General features: G+C 36.3%; 1 protein-coding gene across 1 annotated transcript in view; it reads left to right on the top strand.

Moving 5' to 3' along the window:
* Positions 1 to 21,264, top strand: part of DCDC1 (doublecortin domain containing 1) — a 440,548-nt gene that overhangs the window by 624 nt on the left and 418,660 nt on the right. The window contains exon 2 of the mRNA XM_055142558.1: positions 18,296 to 18,428. Coding sequence (XP_054998533.1) covers positions 18,340 to 18,428 — 89 coding nt within the window. The 5' untranslated portion in view covers positions 18,296 to 18,339. The remainder of the gene's footprint in view (positions 1 to 18,295; positions 18,429 to 21,264) is intronic.

Genomic DNA, 21,264 nt, shown 5'->3' with positions numbered 1-21,264 from the left:
AAAATTCAATTTGCAGTGTATATTTGTATTTTATTTGCCTCTTGGCTTCTGAAACTGAATTTATGTAATTTTATGACTTTAAAAAAATTCCTTTTGTAGCAATGCTAAAAATGTTTAAAATTTCAGGTAGTGATTTAGTGTTGGTAATATCTTTAAAGTGTCAGCACAGTTAATATTACCATGTAGAATTTAATGTTCAATTAAACAGTTCAATTTCTGTGGTTGATTATTATATTTGTATAATAATGGCATTATTTAAGATGAATAAGACATTGCAACTTTAATAGTTTTAATCCATATAAATATAAAGGTAAAAATTAATTTTTTTCACTTAGCATTAGGGATATTACAATACTATTTTTTATTAGTTGTGTCAGTTTACTAATAAACACATTTAGCATTTTGGCTTCGCCTTGCAACCTTTTGGTTTAATTATTTAGAGACTGATGAAAAACAAATTTTATATGCTATAGGGATTTCTGCAATGATGGATTAGATGCCAAAATAATGAAACCACATGGCTTAAAAAATATGCTGAAGAATATATGTATTTCTGATTAAATTAAACAAAATATCATATTTTAAAGTAGTTTACACAATTCATAGTATTATTTTTAACCTACTATTGAAGCAGTCTGAATATAGTATTCTGTAGCTCATTAGCAATTTCTTTAATGAGTTTTTTTTGTGTGATAGATAGTTAAAGTAACAGACAAATGACAGATTGTTTGCGTTTAATGATTTTCCTGTTTCAAGTCCATTACAAAGCAATTAGAAATCTGACAGCATTTTCACTCTGCATTACTGATCATCTAAAGTGATGAGGAATGAGATGTGATGAATATTAATTGTATATTTTCATATGATTATCATAAATTATTACCTTGTCTGATGTGCTGCAGGTGAAGCAGGAGCATTAGAGAAAGACAGATATATTAATTTGAGAGAATATATGATTCAAAAAAAATCTTCGTAGTGCATGTCATGATCTATGAATATTGAATTAACTATTTTTTAGCTTCTACCTATCTTTAGTAATTCAGAATGTGCTATAATGAATTTTTTATATATTTACATGTACACATATAATATTCAGATATGTTAATATAGAAAAAATATACTTAAAATTGCATCTCATATTATTTAGGTTAAAGTCTCGTAATTGTAAAGAAGTAGTAAAGCAAACACATGGTAGATATAAAGGCAGGTTTTTCTAGGCAATCTATCATAGTGTTCTGGTTTTAGTTCATAGAATATCCTCTTTTCCTGTTTTCTTGCTTTATATAGAGGAAAGCTAACCTCTGTATGAAGGATACTAACTAGGTTACTTAGTTCCTAATCTAGGGCTTGGGTATGTTGCATACACTGGATTCTAGCTTTTTTTGTTTTGTTTTGTAGTCACACCCACATGCAGTTCTCAGGGCTTAATTCTGGCTCTGCGCTAAAGGGATCACTTCTGCTGGGTCTCCAGCACCTTATGGAGTCCCAGGAATTGAACCCGGTAAGCCGTGTGTCAGGCCAGTGCCCTACAAACTATACTGTTTCTCCAGCCTAATCCTAGCTTCTTAAAATGTGGAAGCAACCCTGTATGGATTGTCATTTTAAAATAATTGTTTTATGATTTATTATGAGTAGGTGCTTGATTTATTTCCTTTATTTTATATCCTTGTACATCCTGGGGTCCTGTAAAAACTTCACAGGTAAAAAGGAGTACTAAGTGGAAAAAGCTTAAGGAGCCCCGAATTAGATAATAGTTGCCAGTGCAGTGAGAATTGGCATAAGAAAAGGATTTGAAATGACTAGAGATAGGGTTGGATTAATTTTGCTGGAGTAAATTAATTTGCTTTTGATATATCTTTTAATTGTAGGCATTAGTTAGTAAATAACATATACTAAATTGAGTCGAATTTCATTGCACTAATGAGACTGTGTCTTGCTTCAGTTCTGTCTTTTGTTCCTTTCTGTTGTTTATGTTCTGCTGGCATATGTCAGGGCACAGGGGAGTATTTCCCCTCTCCTCTGGGTCCTTCATAGACTGGATAAATAAACAAAATAGTATCAGAGATATCCATAGAAGAAAAAAATTAATGACATGAAAAATTCACTTGGCTGTAAAGTCTAAAGCAAGTGGTACAAATCAGAGGTTTATATCCTATGTTAAGGGATGGGACTAGGGCCTGGAATGTGAAGGAAAAGGAGTGGGGTGACTCACATGACAAAGACACATTTATCTTAAGGTTTTTATCCAGATGTTGGTCCTGTCTTAAAATAGGTTTCTCTGATAAAAAGATTATTTCTGGGGCAGTGGAAATACTCGAAGACCTCGTGCAAATGCCGGAGGTCCAAATTAGATGGCAAGCATCACATGGCCCTCTTGAGTGCCACCAAAAGTGACTTTTGAGCACTGTGCCAGGTAGGAGCACTGATCCAGAAACCAAAAAAATAAAATGAATTTTTCTGTTTTGAAATTACACAATTTTTATTTGGAGGTTTTGAAGGAAGGAGAGAGAGAGTGGAGAGTGATGTGCTCAAGAGAGACCATGGGTTTCTCCAAGGGCAGAGAGAGCCCTTACACTCATCCCAGCATTAGACACGAAAGTACACATCTCAAGAGGAGAGATGCAGGCAACATATGTGCTCAGCCACGTGGGCACAAGCAGCACATGGGCTCGGGCAGCATTTGCGCCTAAAATGAAATTATTTAAAGAATTAGGGATAATAAGGTCATTTTCGGAGGTGTTCCCAAATTCAGGTAAGTATATTTTTTGAAGTTTCCAAATCCAGTTAATGTATATTCTATAAAAACAGGTAACATGGGCTGGAGAGATAGCACAGCAGGTAGGGCATTTGCATTGTACAAGGCCAACCTGGGTTTGAGCCTGTGCATCCCAAGTGGACCCCTGAGCGCCACCTAAGTGCAGAGCTAGGAGTAACCTCTGAGCATTGCCATGTGTTACCTAAAAAAACTAAAGGAAAAAATAGGTAACAATCTTGGAGGCTGGAGCACTTGTACAGCACATAGGGCATTTGCCTTGCACTTGCTGACTCAGGTTTGATCCCTAGCATCCCATATGGTCCCCTGACCACCACCGGGAATAATTCCTGAGTTAAAAGCCAGGAGTAATCTCTGGATATTGCCAGATGTTCCCCCAAAACAAAAAATAGGTAACAGCCTTTATAAGAAATAGATAACAGCCATATAGGCAATAGATTATAGCCAACATAGGTAATAGGCTCTCTTTGACCTTAATTCCACTTGACACATGTTGACATATCTTTTTGACTATTCTTGAGGAATTCAGTCCTATACTTAACACTATTTACAGAGACATGCCCACTCAGATCTGATTTATCTATAAGAGAAATCATAAGTAAATGATGATGTGAATAGAAACCAATAAAAAGTGATTTTTACATGTCTCATACAAATAATTCTTCTTCTGTTATATTCTATTTAATTTGTTCTTATCTTACATATGTTAAAGGCAAAAGTACCATGCCTCCATTAATGAACTTTCTATATTGTATAAAGTTAAAGAGAGCCATAGGAAGTTCATTGCATTTTTATTCAAGAATATCATTATGATAAAAGAAAATTAGCAATGAGGGCTTGAAACCCTAGCATTACTTGCCCCATTTATAATATGTTTACTTGCTAACGTTTCCTGAAATAGTATTATTAATGTTTGATGGTTCCTAAGATTTTCCAGCACAGGTATCTTTGTACACCAGATTCAGCTATCTAGCTTTACAGAATCAGAATGGTGAATCTCAATTCTCACTACCTTTTTTTTTGCTGATATTATTTTTCTTAATCATAGTCTAGACTTCAAATTGATCTTTTTTCACAGCTCAACCTATTCTCATTTTCTTCTCTTTTTACTTCTAACATTTCACTAATCAACATAGTTGACTTTTGGCCAAAGTTCCTACTTCTTTTTTTAGATAAATTGATTTTAAAAATCTGCATATTTTTGTTTCTGATAGAGAACAACTACTTATTCCATTTTTTTCTTATGAATGTGTTCCAGAGATTCATTTTTATCATAGAAGATGTTATTTACAATTTGCAGTTTAGGAGTGTTTGTTTCATCAATTCAAGATGTGCTTAAGAGCACTTGAATAGCCCAATATCCTATGAACTCAGACATGAGTAGTTGTTCTCTATTATGTCTTTCTTAGACAATAGGGTACAGAACTATATAGAAAGACAGGTGTTAATATTTATAATTAACAAGAATTTCACTTATATCTGTTTTCATTTAATAAAAATAGGAAGAGAGGCATAAATCAGGTCGTCAGCTAAGTCAAATTCTTTGTATTTTCTGCTATACTATTTTAGTTCTCATGTATGAAATCTTTCCTACACAGTTGCTAAAATTTTAGAGATAGAAGGAATTGAGTTACACTTTTTTTCTAGACATATCATGGACATAAACTTGAGAAAGTTAAGGATTTTCCAGAGCTCTCTAGACCATAACTAAAATCAGGACTCTAGAACTTGTTCTCCCAAGTCCAGTGGTCTTTCACCTATAATTACTACTTTCATATCCACTGAAGCTAAACAAATTTTTAATTGTTCGACCAGAGTTATAGTATGAGAGTTAGGGGCTCCAAGTACCACCACAGGTCACCATTGAGTATAGAACCAGAAATAGTCACTAAGCATCACTGAGTGTGGCCCCAAAACCCTCAAATAATTTTTAATTGTTCTTACTTCAGTTGTGAAATTAAATAAATTTAATTATAATCTTTGTGTATATATATTCTCCCCTTATTATAATTTTGAGTTATAATATTTTAAAATGTATAATTGAAAAATTAACTATAGGGGCTGGAGCGATAGCACAGTGGGTAGGGTGTTTGCCTTGCATGCGGACTACCTGGTTTAGATCCCCAGCATCCCATATGGTCCCTTGAGCACCGCCAGGGGTAATTCCTGAGTGCAGAGCCAAGAGTGACCCCTATGCATCGCCGCTGGATATGACCCAAAAAGAAAAAAGAAAAATTAACAATATAAATAATAAAATTAAAAATTTGGTTGTAGCTGACAAAACTTTTTCATAATGTAAATTTATCTAGTAAGCATTTAGGAATGTCTTTAGGACAGACTTTCCATGAGAAGATTGTGACAACAGAGGAAGGAAGAAAGTTTGGGGATAGTTTACTACTCTGCTTTCCCTCCATCCCTCCTTCCTCCCTTCCTCCTTTCCATTCACGTGGGGTATTGAATGTAGAACCTCACACAGGCAAGGCAAGTACAGTATGACTGAACTACATCCTTGACCCCTACCATGTTTTTTTTCTTTTGAACCCTCTGTACAATTAATTTACTCAAAAATATTCTTCTTTCTTTAACTTGGAGCATCCCTGGCTTCCTGCTCAGTGATAACTCCTGACAGTCTCAAGGAACCATATGTAGTGTAAGGGATTGGACACTTGTCAGCCACGTGCAAGGCCCGCACCTAACCCCTGTACTATCTCTGCAGCGCCTTCAGTACCTTATCTTTTCCCTGTGCCCTTACTTGACATGTAGGTCATTTTCCTACAGAGAAGAATGAAATGTTGGAAAGAAAACCAAGGGTAATTTTTTATTTTTTATTTCTGTATGCTTAGGGACATAATGCGATGAAGTTAGAACATGAATCAGGCCAAGATAACTGACTTAGTCTTTAGTAAAGATATTGACTCATTTTTGAAACAGATGCTTAAGAAAGAGCTGTGTCAATAGGTTAGTTTAGTATTGAAGAAAGTTTTTTAAACTCCTTTTTTATGCATCATTTTTCCTACCTGCCCTTGTAAGATAAATTTATAAGGCTAACAACACTTAAATAATTTATACTCTCAGTTCTTATTTGACAACATGACCTATAATTCTATCAGAAAATGATACTAAGTTCATCAGCCATGTTTGGTTTTTCAGATCCTATGTTAGTTGCTTCCCAGTTTACTAATTAATTGTTTGTTATTTCTGCCCTCAGGTTAGGGTATGATCTCTAATTATTAAAGTAACTTTCCCCTTGTTTTAAATATGTATTATCTTGTGTCAGGGTGATAATACAGCAGGTAGTACATTCACCTTTTATACAACCAAACTGGGATTGATCCTCTGCACCCCATATGTTCACCCTAAGCACCGCTAGGAGGAATTCCTGCATGTAGTGCCAGGAATAATCTGCAAGCATTGACAGATGTGGCCAAAACCCAAATAAATTAATAAATAAAACTAAATATATTTTTCCATTTCCCAATAATTCACTTTTGTCACATTGAGATGGCAAATACAGAGGAAAATAATTTTATAAGTCAGGGAGGGAAGAAAAGTAAAAAGATGATTTTACCCTTTTGCAATGTCACTGATACTATGTGACCTAATATTATTATGAAAATCATAAATTTTTACTGATATTTTAATTTATTATTCAATACTTCTTGAATTTTTTAGTTTACAATTTACCCTGGGAAGAAAAAAATATTTTTTTCTCCAATAAAAGCAAATAGAGGAGGCTGGAGTGATAGCACAGCGGGTAGGGCATTTGCCTTGCATGAGGCTGACCTGGGTTCGATTCCCAGCATCCCATATGGTCCCCTGAGCAACTTCAGGAGTAATTTCTGAGTGCAGAGCCAGGAGTAACCCCTGTGCATCACTGGGTCTGACCCAAAAAGCAAAAAAGAAAAAAAAAGCAAATAGAAAAACACAGTCACATAGATCTGCTGAAGATGTTTCTGATTATATTTCCTTTAGCATGGTTTAGTCAATTATTTAGCCATTATTATATTCGTTTTCTTTTTGTTGTTGAACACAAGCCTACTCCTTAAGGCTGCCTTGTTACTACCTGTTTGTCTTCCTTCCTAGGCAATGACGTTTTAAATTTTAATTTTAAATTCAATATTTAAAATTTAAAATTATTATTCCATAAAACATGTTCCATAATGGTTGTTATTGAAACAATTGATATATAATTTTTATATAACAACATTATATGTAATCATATCCAAAGGATATGTTTCCCAGTAAAAGCTGAGTAGCTTCTCTTTTCTGTGGGTGTTTTACAAGTTACTCTCAATAGATTTGTATAGAATAGTCTTTTTCCCTAATACTATAAATTGTGTGCTAAGTCATCTTATGCTATAGCTATAAAATTCACTGAATCAGTGCATATTCTTTGCCTTTACCAGTAAATAGGGATATTGTTTTTTAATAAGGGGGATGAGAAAGAGAAAAGTTCTTTGAACTCCAATTTAACCACTGACATAAAGATTTTTGGATCATTTCATATTCAAGTAATAGGTCTGAGTAGCATTAAACCTCTTGTGCTTTCTTTTTATTATTTGATTACAGAGCTTTCAACTTTCCATGGTCAAGTGCTGTGTTTAATACATGTGAATAACAAAATAAAAAGAAATTTTATGCTTGTGAGGCAAAATTCATATGATTTCTCCCCCTTATTTTTAAAACCTGAACTATTAAAGTATTATAGAATGAAAAGTGTTTAAAACGTATTTTTTATTTGACATATAACCCTTATAGCATCACACATCTACATTGCCTTATAGTACCTTAAAACTTTTTTTCAGGATGTTGCTATGGGTTACTTTTGCTTCTTAAAGTATTACTCTGTCTAAAAGAGGAACTAAAACAAGGATTAAATGATTTTTAACTATAACATATACATGTTTATGAAAAAGTGTATACATTTGAAGAATTGCCTGTATTTTAATGATCCTATTTACTTGTTACTATGGTAACCACCAACAGACTAGTATTTATGTTGTCTAAGATTCAGAGTACCTTTTCAAAAAATATATCTTCAGAGCCATCTATTGTATTTACTATGGCATTTAGAAAAATATTTATTGTAATGTACATTCTAAAAGAAAAATAGCAATATAGAATGAAATTTCAGTCTGGTTTAAATGACTTTTCCTATAAATGTTTTTATCTATTACAATTGCATTTTCTCCTTTCTTTATTGTGAAAATCAGATTAAAATTTAGACAATAAATTTTAAAAACTCACATGTCAATCTGAAATGGTAGTTTCTTGGTTTTTCCTCTTTTTGACATTATTTTGAATATGATTTAAATTTCTGAAAATTAAAAATTTAAATTATTAGGTAAAATGCTTAATGCTTGACATAAACATGCAAGTAGCAGGTATTTCTGATTGCAGATGATTCTTTAATATCTTGTACAAGACTTATATTTTGTATTTGAAATGATAGCATGGTTGCTATTCTGTTTCTTAGTTTTATTATTTATTTCCTTACATGTGAAACATAACTATAATTTCTTAATATTAAATATCACAATGAAAATTATGAAGCATAAAATCAGCCCTGTTTCATGTCACATATTACCTGTTAAGAAAAACTGCAATGCAACATTTAAGTACAACAGAATAGTGAGCATATTGTCTCTGATACTTGTAAACAGGATGGATCTGCAGTTTCACAGTTTATGTTGACAGTATCCTTGTGGGAACTGTAATTATCAAATGAATTATAACATGTCCTAGTATTAAAATTATTAATAGTAATTTTAATTGCCTTTTCCAAGATAATTGGATGTGTTCTCATAAGCATATAGGAAAAAGGGCATTGGGCTAATTAGATATTTTGAACTCAGTTATCTTTAAAATATTTGTAAGTTTAACATATAGTTTATATTTTAGAAGTCCTTTTTTTAATGAAATAACTTCCTCAGAACAATTATTGTGAATTTATAATCCTTGAAATCTTACTTATTGCTCCTTAAAATTCCTCCTTCAGAAGGCAAAATATTAATAATAAAATGTTTACATTAAATTTTAGTTCCCAGTTAGAAATTTATTATAATTTTTGCAAGTTCTAGAAATAATATTTTATTCATTAATGAATTCTATTAGATAGGGTTTTATATGATATCTTAAGTATTTTTAGAAAATGATGAATTTCTAAAAAGTATTTCAATTTAGAAATATACATCAATAGCCTTAAAACTGTTTTTGTATTTTGATCTGGAATATCACCACCTCAACTTTTTTTTTTAAATTTTAAAATTTTTTAAATTAAAAAAAAATTTTTACTGAATCACCGTGAGAACAGTTTACAAAGCTTTCCAGTTTAAGTCTCGGTCATACAATGATCAAACACCCATCCTTTCACCTGTGCACATGTTCCACCACCAAGAACCCCAGTATACCCCCCATCCAACTCCTCCCCCTGCCTATATGGCAGATGACTTCCTCTTGACTCTCTCTCCACTTTGATCACATTCAATATTTAGACAAAAGATTCACCATTATTGTTTGGAATTTTCCCCAACAATCAGACCTGCCAGAAAGGCATCATTAGATAATTAGTTTTCTATTGCTGATTCTGAAGAGCGTATGATGTTTGGATTTCTGATATTTTAGTAATAAGTTTGGAGGGATTTCTGCCAAAAGCTGCTGGGTTCTGAGATTGGTTTGTGTGCCTCTGGGATCATGGCCATTCAGGAGCCAGGAGCCATTCGTGGGCAGCAACTTTGGCCTTGTCAGGGCAGGGAGGGGGTTGCTTCCACCCCCATCCCATGAGGCCCCAAGTGTCACATCACTGCAGTCTCATACCTGGCTGTCCAATAGGCTCTGAAGAGGTGCCGGCCACCACGCCACCAGGGAGAAAAGGTAGAAGGGACAAACACGTTTCCCCACCCAGAGTGGCACGGCGCCGTAGTTTAATGCTCAGTCCAGATGCATTTCTGCCAGAAGCCGCTGGGTTTCAAGATTGGATTTTGTGCCTCTGGGATCATGGCCATTCAAGAGCCAGGAGCCGTTGGTGGGAGGCAACTCAGAGCCTCGTCAGGGCTGGGAGAGGGGTCGGTTCCACCACCCCTGCCGTGAGGCCTTGTGTTTTGGGCAGGGGCAGATGCTAGATCATTTATTTTCCATTGCTTACTTTGCATATCAGGAGAGGTTTGGAGGAATAGTCCTGATAGCCACATACTGGAGCCATGCTTGTAGAAGCTCATGGTCGCTGGGATTCCATCTGGAGAAGGTGGGGAGACTGCACCTGCTCCATCTGGGGCATCCCGGAGATATCAGCTCAGTATGGGGCCCGGAGAATTCTCCCTCCTCAACTTCTTAAAGGAAGTACTCAGTGGTATGGCATGAGGCATATATACAGGAAAAATAACTTTTTTTAAAATGGAATCACTGGGGTGAAGACAAAGTACAGTGGGTAGGTTGTTTGCTTTGCTAGTGGCTGACCTGGGTTCCATCCGTGGAACCCTATATGGTTCCCTGAGCCTGCCAGGTTTGATGCCTGAGCTCAGAGCAAGGTATATGCCCTGAACATGGCTGTGTGTGGCCCCAAAATGGAAATAGTAATAATGAAATAAAAATTAAAGAGGAGTCACTTGGAAGAAGTTAGATATTAGTAAGTAGTATGTTCCCAACAATATTCATTAACACAGGAATAGTCTTATTAAGTGAACAGTAATATATGAACTAGCTTTAATATGGTTGTGCCTTTCTTAAAGAAACTATATTTTTAAAATCATAGTTGAAAATCTGAAACCTAATATTAAAAAGTTATAGTGACCATTGACTCAAAGGGGTGGGAATTTTAAGAGATTCTATATTTTATACTTTTCTTTCTAATCTTAATGTGTCATTTCTGTTGCATATAATGTGGGCATATGTAGTTGTCAACAGCTAGATAACTTTAAATTCATTATTCAAAAATTTAAAAATTATTAATTTAGATTGTGCTTATATTCAGTATATTGAAATTTTAACTCATGAAGGAGCACTTGTTCTTATTAAAATTGAGCTGTTTTTTAAGGTCTGCAAATGCTTCAGTATTTTAAGTTTTGCAAATAGTTTTTAGTATTTATTGATTGGTTGCATGATGGGATCAGCAATTTGTGAAGCAATTTTAGGAAAAGCACGTTTGGATGTCCACAGAGATGCCTTATTTTGCTGGGCATCTGCAAAGTGGTGGAGAGGTCCTCCTAAGCAGTGACCTGGGGGTGACCAATTATGATAATTCAGCCACTCAGGCTGGCAGTTCAATGCTGAAACCTGAGGTTGTGATGCTTCTTGGGTCCTTCAGTTCTGGACACCACCAGAATCGTGCCAGCAGTGCTCACAGAACTCCAGTACCACAGCCACAAATACTCAGAGGTCTCCAGAGCCATATTGAGTAATGCTCCCAGGACCTTGTGGCACCAGGGATTGAACCTGGATAAGTTCAAGGTATGTGCCTTGACCCTTGTACTATCTCTCCCTGGCTTGCTGCCATATTATTAACTAAACAGGATTTACTTATCATAATCATTGTTGACTTGGTCATAAAATAATGAGCACGCTACAAATGGTCCACTAATCAACTATAGTTCATTCAGTGTAGGATAACATGGAGTTTGTCCTTTTAGCCTTGCCACAGGGAACTTAGTTTACCTTAGAGCAATGGCCTCTCTGTATGGACACTGGAAGACAGTTAATAATATGCTTTGTAACTTGGGAGCTGATTGACTCCAATAATATTTACTCCCGGGCATCTGCTTTCTCAACTCAGTTGCCCTTAGTTCCTAGCACCCCAAAAGCAAGGTCCCGACGAGGGACGGAATGGACCCAGGGCAAGCTGTGAGCTACCCTGGCATTGAAATGGGCCAGGCCAAAGTGCCACAATACTCAACTATAAGTTGAGAGCATGGTCATAGACAAATGCTGTCATGATCCAAAAGTAATGACGAGACTAGGACCCTGCTGGGGTTAAGAAGACTAACCTGGCCTGAGGACTGGCCTGGAATATATAGTGAATGTCCTCAAGAAGAACCAAACTTTAAGTCTGATATATCTCTTACTATGCTCATACAGAATGACATTGCTAGAAATATTAGAAGTAAACTTACTATAACTATTTAAGCGTATTACTAACTGAGAAAGGAAGAAAGCGACACACCTTTGTTTGGACCCCACTCCTGAGCGGATCTCCTTAGATGAGATTTCCTTAGATGAGATTTTGTTAATCTCCTCAAGAAATGGTCTTACCCTTCTTTGTTGATTTGCTAATGTTAAACCCACCTTTGTGCTACTGCCCTATGTAATTTGCTATATAAACTAAAACAGTGGGGGCACTGACGGGAGACAGAAGAAGAAGACAGAAGAGAAGACGACACAATAGTAGACACTGAAGACACATGGGAAGACACAGAAGCGAAGGAGACAACACAGACAGAAGAAGACACAGAAGCAGAGACAGAGGTCGGAAGAGACGAGAGGAAAGACTACAGAGACAGAGACTGAGAGACAGGCAGAAGAGAGCACAGCAGCACACACAGAAGCAGAGCACGAGGAGGAGCTGTCCCGATCCGGTCCATACACAGTGGCTCGGGAACACGGGACATGAGCGGTGCTTTCGAGAGAGAGCTGCCTCGAGTGCCCGAGGACAATGGAACCACACGACACATCATCGAGTCTCCCCCGCGTGCCACCGACTTTGTGATTTTTTTACAATTCAGTACAGAATAGGGTTGGGGAATCTTTGTCCTGCCAAAGACTATTCGCACATTTATAACATCATTCATGGGTGAAACAGTATAGGGAGATGGGCCATGGACAGCCCACACAAAGCATACATACCTGTCTCATCATTCCAGGTCAGACCACCTGCTTTTGCTGGCCTTTTATGGCCAACAGTTTAGATGTTCTCTACCTCTACCACAGAATAAGGACAAAGCTAGATCTTGGTTTCATCATAGGTATTGTACCTAGATAAGTGCTTAGGTATTTAATTTGTATGCATATACAATTATACAATTACAACTTAGAAGAGAACAAACAAGCAAATCCCATTATCCTTGAAATAACAGAAAATACTATTTCTCAGTCACCCATGGCATATTCGATATGCCAAAAACAGTAACAGCAAGTCTTACAGTAGAGACGTTACTGGTGCCTGCTCGAGCAAATTGATGAACAATGGGACTACAGTGCTACAATACTACTATTTCTCAGAGAAATCAGAGCTCTATTCTTAATTTTCACATTAAAAATTACTTAAACTAGTATTTTTTATGAGTTTAATAGTGCAGGTTTCTTTGGGAATATATCTGTGACAGAAAAATAGACTTCTATGCTAGGCTATACTTTTATTGTTCAAATAAAAAATTTAATCAATGGGAAATTTTGCAGCTAGTATATAATTTACATGTTTATATGATACCAAGAAGGTAGTTTTGATGAAGAAAATCTAGAATCTTCCTTTATTGATGAATGGTCAGCCTTTTGGACCAGCTCTGTCGAACATGGGCCTTTCCAAGATTGTGAGCTTTCTCAGAGTGTGGCCTAAAAAGCTGAATATATCCTAATAATCTTGAGTTTATTAGCAATTTGCATGATCACCTGAATCATGAGTTAATTCCTATCTACTTTGGTTGTATTTTATTGAACCTGAGAATTCAACCCAGTATATACGACATCCACTAAAACATGGTTTCAAAATGGGAAGGGGAGTGGAATAGGGGGTGGTGAATAAAGGCAATTAAATAAGTCTGTAGCACTGTCGTACTGTTGTTCATTGATTTGCTCAAGTGGGTGCCAGTTACATCGTCTCCATTGTGAGACTTGTTACTGTTTTTGGCATATCGAATATGCCACAGATACCTTGCCAGGCTCTGCCGTGCAGACGGGATACTCTCGGTAGTTTGCTGGGCTCTCTGAGAGGGACGGAGGAATTGAACCCATGTCAGCCGCATGCAAGGCAAATGACCTACCTGCTGTGCTATCGCTCCAGTCCAATTAAATAAGACAGTCAAAATTATTTGATAGGAAAGATGATATTCCAGTGCTGGAATGATAATGGTAATGCTCAATGCATAGGTGAACACTATGACTTTGCTCAATTCTTCAAAAACTCTACCACTGTCACTGTCACTGTCATCCTGTTGCTCATCGATTTGTTCGAGCGGGAACCAGTAACGTCTCTCATTGAGAGACTTATTGTTACTGTTTTTGGCATATAGAATCCCCCACGGGTAGATTGCCAGGCTCTGCCGCACGGGCTCAATACTCTCGGTAGCTTGCTGGGCTCTCCGAGAGGGGCGGAGGAATCAAACACGGGTTGGCAGTGTGAAAGGCGAAAGCCCAACTGCTGTGCTATTGCTCCAGCCCAGGATACTTAAGTATGCATTGCTTACAACTAGTGTTTTTGAGGTATTATCTAACTTCTCAAAGCTATGTGTGCTGGAAACCAAAGAACTATGACCTGAAGTCTTTTTAAAAAATTATTAACATTATAGTTTGGGGACTAGAGCAATAGCACAGCAGGTAGGGTGTTTGCCTTTCATGTGGCTGACCTGGGTTTGATTCCTCCTTCCCTCTCAGAGAGTTCGGCAAGCTACTGAGAGTATCTCGCCCGCACGGAAGAGCCTGGCAAGCTACCTGTGGCATATTCGATATGCCAAAAACAGTAACAACAAGTCTCACAATGGAGATGTTACTGTCCTGCTCGAGCAAATCGATGAACAATGGGATGACAGTGTTATACAGTGCTATTAAAAATATAACATTTTAATCAGTTTTTTAAATATGTCTAATAAAATAGAAATTATATTATTTTTAAAACATTGCTATTTTTCCTCAATATTTTATTTTTATTTTATTTGTTAGTAGAGCAAAGTAGTTTTTATTGAACAAACATTGAGAAAGATGTAAGAGGTGGGGCTGGAGCAATAGCAATAGTTGTGTGCAACATGTAGGGTGTTTGCTTTGTACACGACTGATCCAGGTTCAATGCCTTTATCTTGCACACATTGCCCCAGCACCCTGTATTGTCCCCTGAGTCCCATTAGGACTGATCCCAAGCACAGAGTCAGGAGTAAGCCCCGAATATCACTGTGTGGCTCCAAGACAAAAACCAAAAAAAAAAAAAAAAAGGAAGAAAAGAAAAGAAAGAAGTGAATTGATAGAAATAGGGGAAATATTGTTCAAGCAGGACTCTCCGAATGGATATTGGCAAGCAAAGAAACAGAAACAAACAAGCAAAATGTGTGTTTAGGGACAACATGGGACTGAAGAGTGAGCCCCAAAAGACTTTTAGGAGGAGTGTTGAGTATTTTCAAACAAAAGGAAAATAATAAAACCATCATGTACTCTTAACCCTAAAATCCCATCAACTTTTGTGCCATTACTTTCTGTATTTCCTTTTACTTTTCTTCTTAAAATTCAATCTTCAGGGGGCTGGAGTGATAATGCAGCAGGTAGGGCATTTGCCTTGCATATGGCTGACCCGGGTTCAATCCCCGGCATCCCATATGGTCCCCCGAGCACCGCCAGGAGTAATTTCTCAGTGAAGAGCCAGGAGCAACCCCTGAACATCTCCCGGTATGATACAAAAAGCATAAAAAAAATTCAATCTTGATCATATTTTACTTTAAAAATTTTTAGTTTGTATCTCTTACAGATAACATCGGAGCCATACCATTTATTCATATCCAGTCACATTATTTCCTTAATATCAGTAGTACCCAGTCCATGTTCAAATGTCACAATTGCCTCAGAAATGTATATTTTATTAAAGTTGTCTATTCAAATTGGGACTGTAGCAATAGCACAACAACTAGGGCATTTGTCTTGCACACAGCTGACCCGGGTTCAATTCCTAGCATCCCATATGGTTCCCCGAGCACCGCCAGAAGTAATTCCTGAGAGCTTCACTGGGTGTGACCCAAATAGCAATAAATAAATAAATAAATAGATAAATAAATAAATAAATAGATAAATAAAGGAGATCCAAGATGAGATGAAGGAAAATACTAGAAAACAATGTAGCACTGTAGAACTGTTATCCTGTTGTTTATTGATTTGCTCGAGCGGGCGCCAATAACATCTCCATTGTGAGACTTGTTGTTACTGTTTTTGGCATATTGAATACCCCACGGGTAGTTTGCCAGGCTCTGCTGTGCGGGAGGGATACTCTCGGTAGCTTGCCAGGCTCTCCAAGAGGTATGAAGGAATTAAACCTGGGTCAGCTGCGTGCAAGGCAAACACCCTATCTGCTGTGCTATCGCTCTAGTTTGGAAAAAAAAAATACAACATACCAAATAGGAAAAATTAAATAATATAAAAATATAAAATTCAGTGGAGTTGTTGAAGTGCAGGGAACCAAATTTGATGAAGAAACAATATTTAAAGAAATCATGACAGGATTTTCCTAGGTCTTGGGAATACAGGCACCAAGTTCAAGAGGTTCAATGGTTTTCAGCAAAAATAGAACCAACTAGGGAAACTACAAGACACTTTGTACTCAAGTGAAAAATTCCAGATAGAAACAAAATATTGAAAGCAACAAGATCAGTAAGCAAGTTAAATGTAAAGAAGATATCATCTACTTTCAGCACACATCTCCCATCCCGAGTGGGACTTCCAACCACACTTTACTTGGTGTTCCCTTCTATGTCTGAGCTTCCTTTCCCCTCAGCATGTGAGGCCAGCTTCCAAGCTGTGGAACAAACGTCCTGGTACTTATTTCTAGTATTCTTGGGTGTTAGTCTCCCATTCTGTTATAAATTGAACACGATGGCCACTCAATACTTCTATTGCAAACCACAACACCCAAAAGGAGAGAGAGAACAAAAGGGAATGCCCTGCTACAGAGGTGGGGTGGGGTGGGGGTAATGGAGGTGGGGGTGGGAGACTAGGATATCGGTGGTGGAGAAGGGGCACTGGTGGAGGGATGGGTACTCAAGCATTGTATGACTGAAACACAAGCACAAAAATATGTAAATCAGTAAAATATGAAAAATAACCTCACGGTGATTCACTAATAAAAATAATAAATATTTTTTATAAAATAGATCACAAGATTCACAGAAAATCCATCAAATGAGATCTACAAGCCAGAACTGGAATGGGGGGATATAGTACAGAAACTTGACAAAATGCACACCTGACCAAGAATAGTCTTTCCAGCTCATCATTCAGATTTGAAGGAAAAATACACAGCTTCGGGGACGAGCAACATCTTAGAGAATTCATAGCCTTGCATTCAGTTTTTTTGTTGTGGTGGTGGGGAACACTACATCTGGTGGTGTTCAGAGGTTGCTCCTGACTCTTTTCTTGTTAATTTCTCCTGGTGGTACTTGGGGGACTATATGGGATGCCAGCAATCAAACCTGGGTCGACCCTGTACAAGCAGATGCCCTGCCTTATATACTATTTCTCGGGTCCCACAACCAGTTTTTGCAAAAACATTAAAGGAACTTCTTTAAAAGACAAAACAAACTTCTCAGCATGTTGACCTGAGTATGGCATTCACTCATGTGTTTATGGTTGCCCTCTATTAGGTTAGGGAAGGTATGTTTATTCCTAATTCATTAAGAGATGTTCTACATCTTGAGTAATGAATTAGTATTACATTTATATTGAATGTGAATTTAATTTATATTAAGGCCTTATTAGTCTTTTCAGTATTGCCTTTTTTAGGATAAAGCACGTTTTACTTTTACAGTCCCTTTACATTTTCTTAATTCTCCTCACTCTTCCCAAATTTTACAATTGTAGGCTTTATCTGTTTCATATAAATTCTACAATATATCAAAGAATTAAAAATGTAAGAAGAATTAAAAGAATTGAAAAGTGAAAGAATTAAACTTGAAAAATTAAAGAATTTGGTTTAAGGAATTTTTAAAAATTTTAAAAGTAGTTTTATCTTTTAAATAAATACAGGGAAAATAGAATTATTACCATGAGACCCAAATACAAAATAAAAGTTAATGCAATATATTTTAGATACTAGAGTTGTAAGGTTATCTATGTAAGTGAGAGTATGCATTATGTTATATTAAATAATTTTAATACATTTTATAAGTTAATATGTAGCAATAAATCATCTGACTGACATTTATTAATTTCTTTTGATAATTGCAACTGCCATTCTTTTAAGTTTTCTTGGAGAAAATAATATGAAATAAATTTGTTTTGTGCCCTGGGTTGGGGGCAGGGCATCAGGGGACATTGGTGGATGGAAGGTTACACTGGTGTTGCAGTTATTATTGGAACATTATATTCCTGAAACAACTATTATTAATGACAGTAAATCATGGTGTTTTAATAAAAATTTTTAAAAGTTAAATATTTTTTAAAAATTATTTTCTAACGCAGTAAACATACTTTGCCACAAATTATGTTTCATTAAGTAGGATTATGCCAAAGACAGATTTATAATTTTGTTTTCCTTTGGGGTCTCATCTGTTTCTAATGAGATTTCACATTTAGCAATTACAGAATGTTCTAGAATGTGATGAGAGGTAAATTTTGTTTAATCCCCAGCCTCAAGTTATAACGTGGAAGGAGCTTTTATTTTGACTACAGCCATGGATATATCTCAGCAAAACCACACTGAATGTACCTTTGGCAGGGAAAAAGAGCCAATCTGCAAAAATATTTTGAACGATTTACCAAGGTAAGGAAATTATTTTAGACAGCTTAAATTGAATTCTGAAGTGGCTAAAAGATTTATAGAATGCTTCCTTTATAAGTGCTCAGAGTTTTTATCTGTTTGTTTTGGGGTACCTACAAAGCAGTGATTAGGTGACCTAGGGAGCATTGATATTTGGTACTAAATTGATACTCATTGATACTCAATGATACTTGGTTAACCGGGCTGATGGTTCAATACTCAAACCCCAAGATGTGGCTCAATGCTCAGGTCTCTATAGAGAACACCAGAGCCACCCTGGCTGTTCTTGGGTGATTCTGAGGCTGCATCCAGGGATGCTTGGGAGGCCATGTGATGCCGTAATTGTGCCTGGGTCCAGTACATGCTAGGCATGTGCCATATGCACTATAGTGTCTCCCATCTCTAGCAAATGCTCAGTTTTTGGTGAAAATTATGTGAATATAACTTGGAGATGTGTTGGTATATGAAAATTGTTGCTTGGGTGAGAGTCTTTTAACTTTTTCTATTTTGTGGAAAGAAAAAAATGGATAATGCAATAAGCATGTTATTATATTCTGGATAGGTAGTGTACTGATAGTATAACAGTCAGGCAGGTAACACTTGCGATTGCTGTCACTACACTAAGCATATAATCTTCATTGTATCTATTTAGTTCTCAAAGCAACATTGAGAGGTATGTAGGACAGATCATATTTTCTAACATAGTCACTTTGTCTTGAGGAAACAGAGATGTTAATGATGTTGAGTAAGATCACACAGCTGGTAAAAAAAGAAGGTAATGTGAAGCTCTAATAAAGAAGAAAATCATGTAATTTGCAGCAATATGAGTAGATGTAGAGGAAATCAGACTGAGTTAAGTCGGTCTGAATGAAAGTGACAGATACAGAATGCTGTCTCTGATATGTGGGACTTAAAGACACACATTGAGGTAGCAACAAAGATTAAAGAACTGACAACTGATAAGGCGGAACTGACATCACAGTCAAATTCGGCAGGTAAATGTGTGGGTTGGGAAGAGGAAGGGGAGGGAGATGGGAACACTGGTGATGGGTGTCTAAATTAAGTCCATGAGAAACCATTCACAATTGTATTATAAGCCAAAATAAATATTTTTAAAAGAAAAGTTGCAGTTTGGTTTGAGGGACACACCTGGCAGTGCTCAAGGGTTATTCTTGGCAACCTGAGAAGTACTTCAGGGACCATCCCTTATCCAGGACTACCAGGGTCTACCACATGCAATGCAAGTGCCTTGCCCTTACTATCTCTCTGACTAAAAAGGGGCAGCTTGAACCCAAATGATTCTACCTGCACAGCCCAAATTCGAACTGAAATACTTTGCAGTGCTTCTCAGAAGAATGAAACAAAGGAAATGAATATTTTCCTGTGTTTTTTTCCTCTGTTAGAAAGTGAAAAACCTATAAAATGTCTCTCAGGTATCAACAAACTACTGATTATTGACTGGCTATAGAAAATCTCATAGATTTTTTTATTGACTATAAAATAAGGAACATTAAAAATTAAATATAATTCTAATAAATAAGGGATTATGTTAATCTCCAATTGATATGCTACGTCATGTCTAATTATTAAAAGTTTGTATGTATGTGTTGCCACTAAGTTTAGATGAAAGTGAAATCTAGACTTTCCGTTAATCTTTGTTTTGCCTTATTCCTCTGAATTGTGGTAGCACATTTGACCTGAATAGTATTATTTATATAGTGCACTAGCCATGTGGTTCAGTAATATATAAAATCATTATCCTGTAATTACCTATAATATAAGTATGTATTACTTATGGTAGAGTTCTCAGTAAGTTAATAGAGGCATTATCTAAATGAGATTTTTTTTCCTTTTGAAGCAGAAGTTCTTTAATGACATTCTATTTTCTTTTCTTTTCTTTTTTAATTTTTTTTAAAAAAATGTTAATAAATTACCATGTGATACAGTTACAGACTTACAAACTTTCATGATTGCGTTTTAGTCAAATGTTCAAGTATGCATCCCTCCACTAGTGCCCATTCTCCACCATCAATGTTTCCAGTATCCCTCCCCCTCCTCCACCCCTTCCCGCCCCTGCCTCTGTGGCAGGCACATTTCCTCTGACTCTCTCTGTCCTTTTAAGTCCTTTGGGTTTGCAGTACAGGTACTAAGCAGCCATCATATTTGGTTCATAGTATTCCTTGGCATAAATGCCAACCCTAATATACTGTGCATTTATATGTAATTCCATTTCCTTTATAATTTTTTACCAAATTTATATTTTCCAAATTTTTGTAGTATATCAAAATGGTACTATAGTTTGGGTTTGGTTTGGTTTTGGCGGGGCCTCACCAAACAGTATTCAGGGTTGACTCCTCTCTCTGCTCTCAGGATGACTCCTGGCAGGACTCAGGGACCATATGTGGTACCTAGGATGGAACCCAGGTTGGCTGCTTGCAAGGCAAGCACTCTACACTCTGTACTATCACTGTAGCCCCTCTACAGTTATTTTTATTGCAACTCTATTGTATTTTTAGCATACATTTTGCTGTTATTTGTACTCCCGTTTTAATTTTCTTTTGCTGTTTGCTTTAATATTTGACTTTTTAAAAAATAACAGCTTTTTTATTGTGGCACTTTCCTACCATTTTTTAAAAAATAGTTTATCTTTCAACTTGCTCTTCTCTTTTTTTGCATGAAGCTTAACTTCTTTTCTGTCACTATTTCCAATTATCATCAACTCAGATTATGATGTACCTAGAAAATGAAGTTAACCTTCTTCTTCTTGGCAATTGAATGGAAAATCAAAGACATTGGTCAGAGTTTTGTTACTTTTATGGAAAATAAAGTGATGAATTTG

This window comes from Sorex araneus, chromosome 6 (assembly GCF_027595985.1).
Source record: "Sorex araneus isolate mSorAra2 chromosome 6, mSorAra2.pri, whole genome shotgun sequence".
NCBI classification, from domain to species: domain Eukaryota; kingdom Metazoa; phylum Chordata; class Mammalia; order Eulipotyphla; family Soricidae; genus Sorex; species Sorex araneus.
Note: the sequence above shows the minus strand (reverse complement) of the source record. Positions and strands in the feature narration are given on the sequence as shown.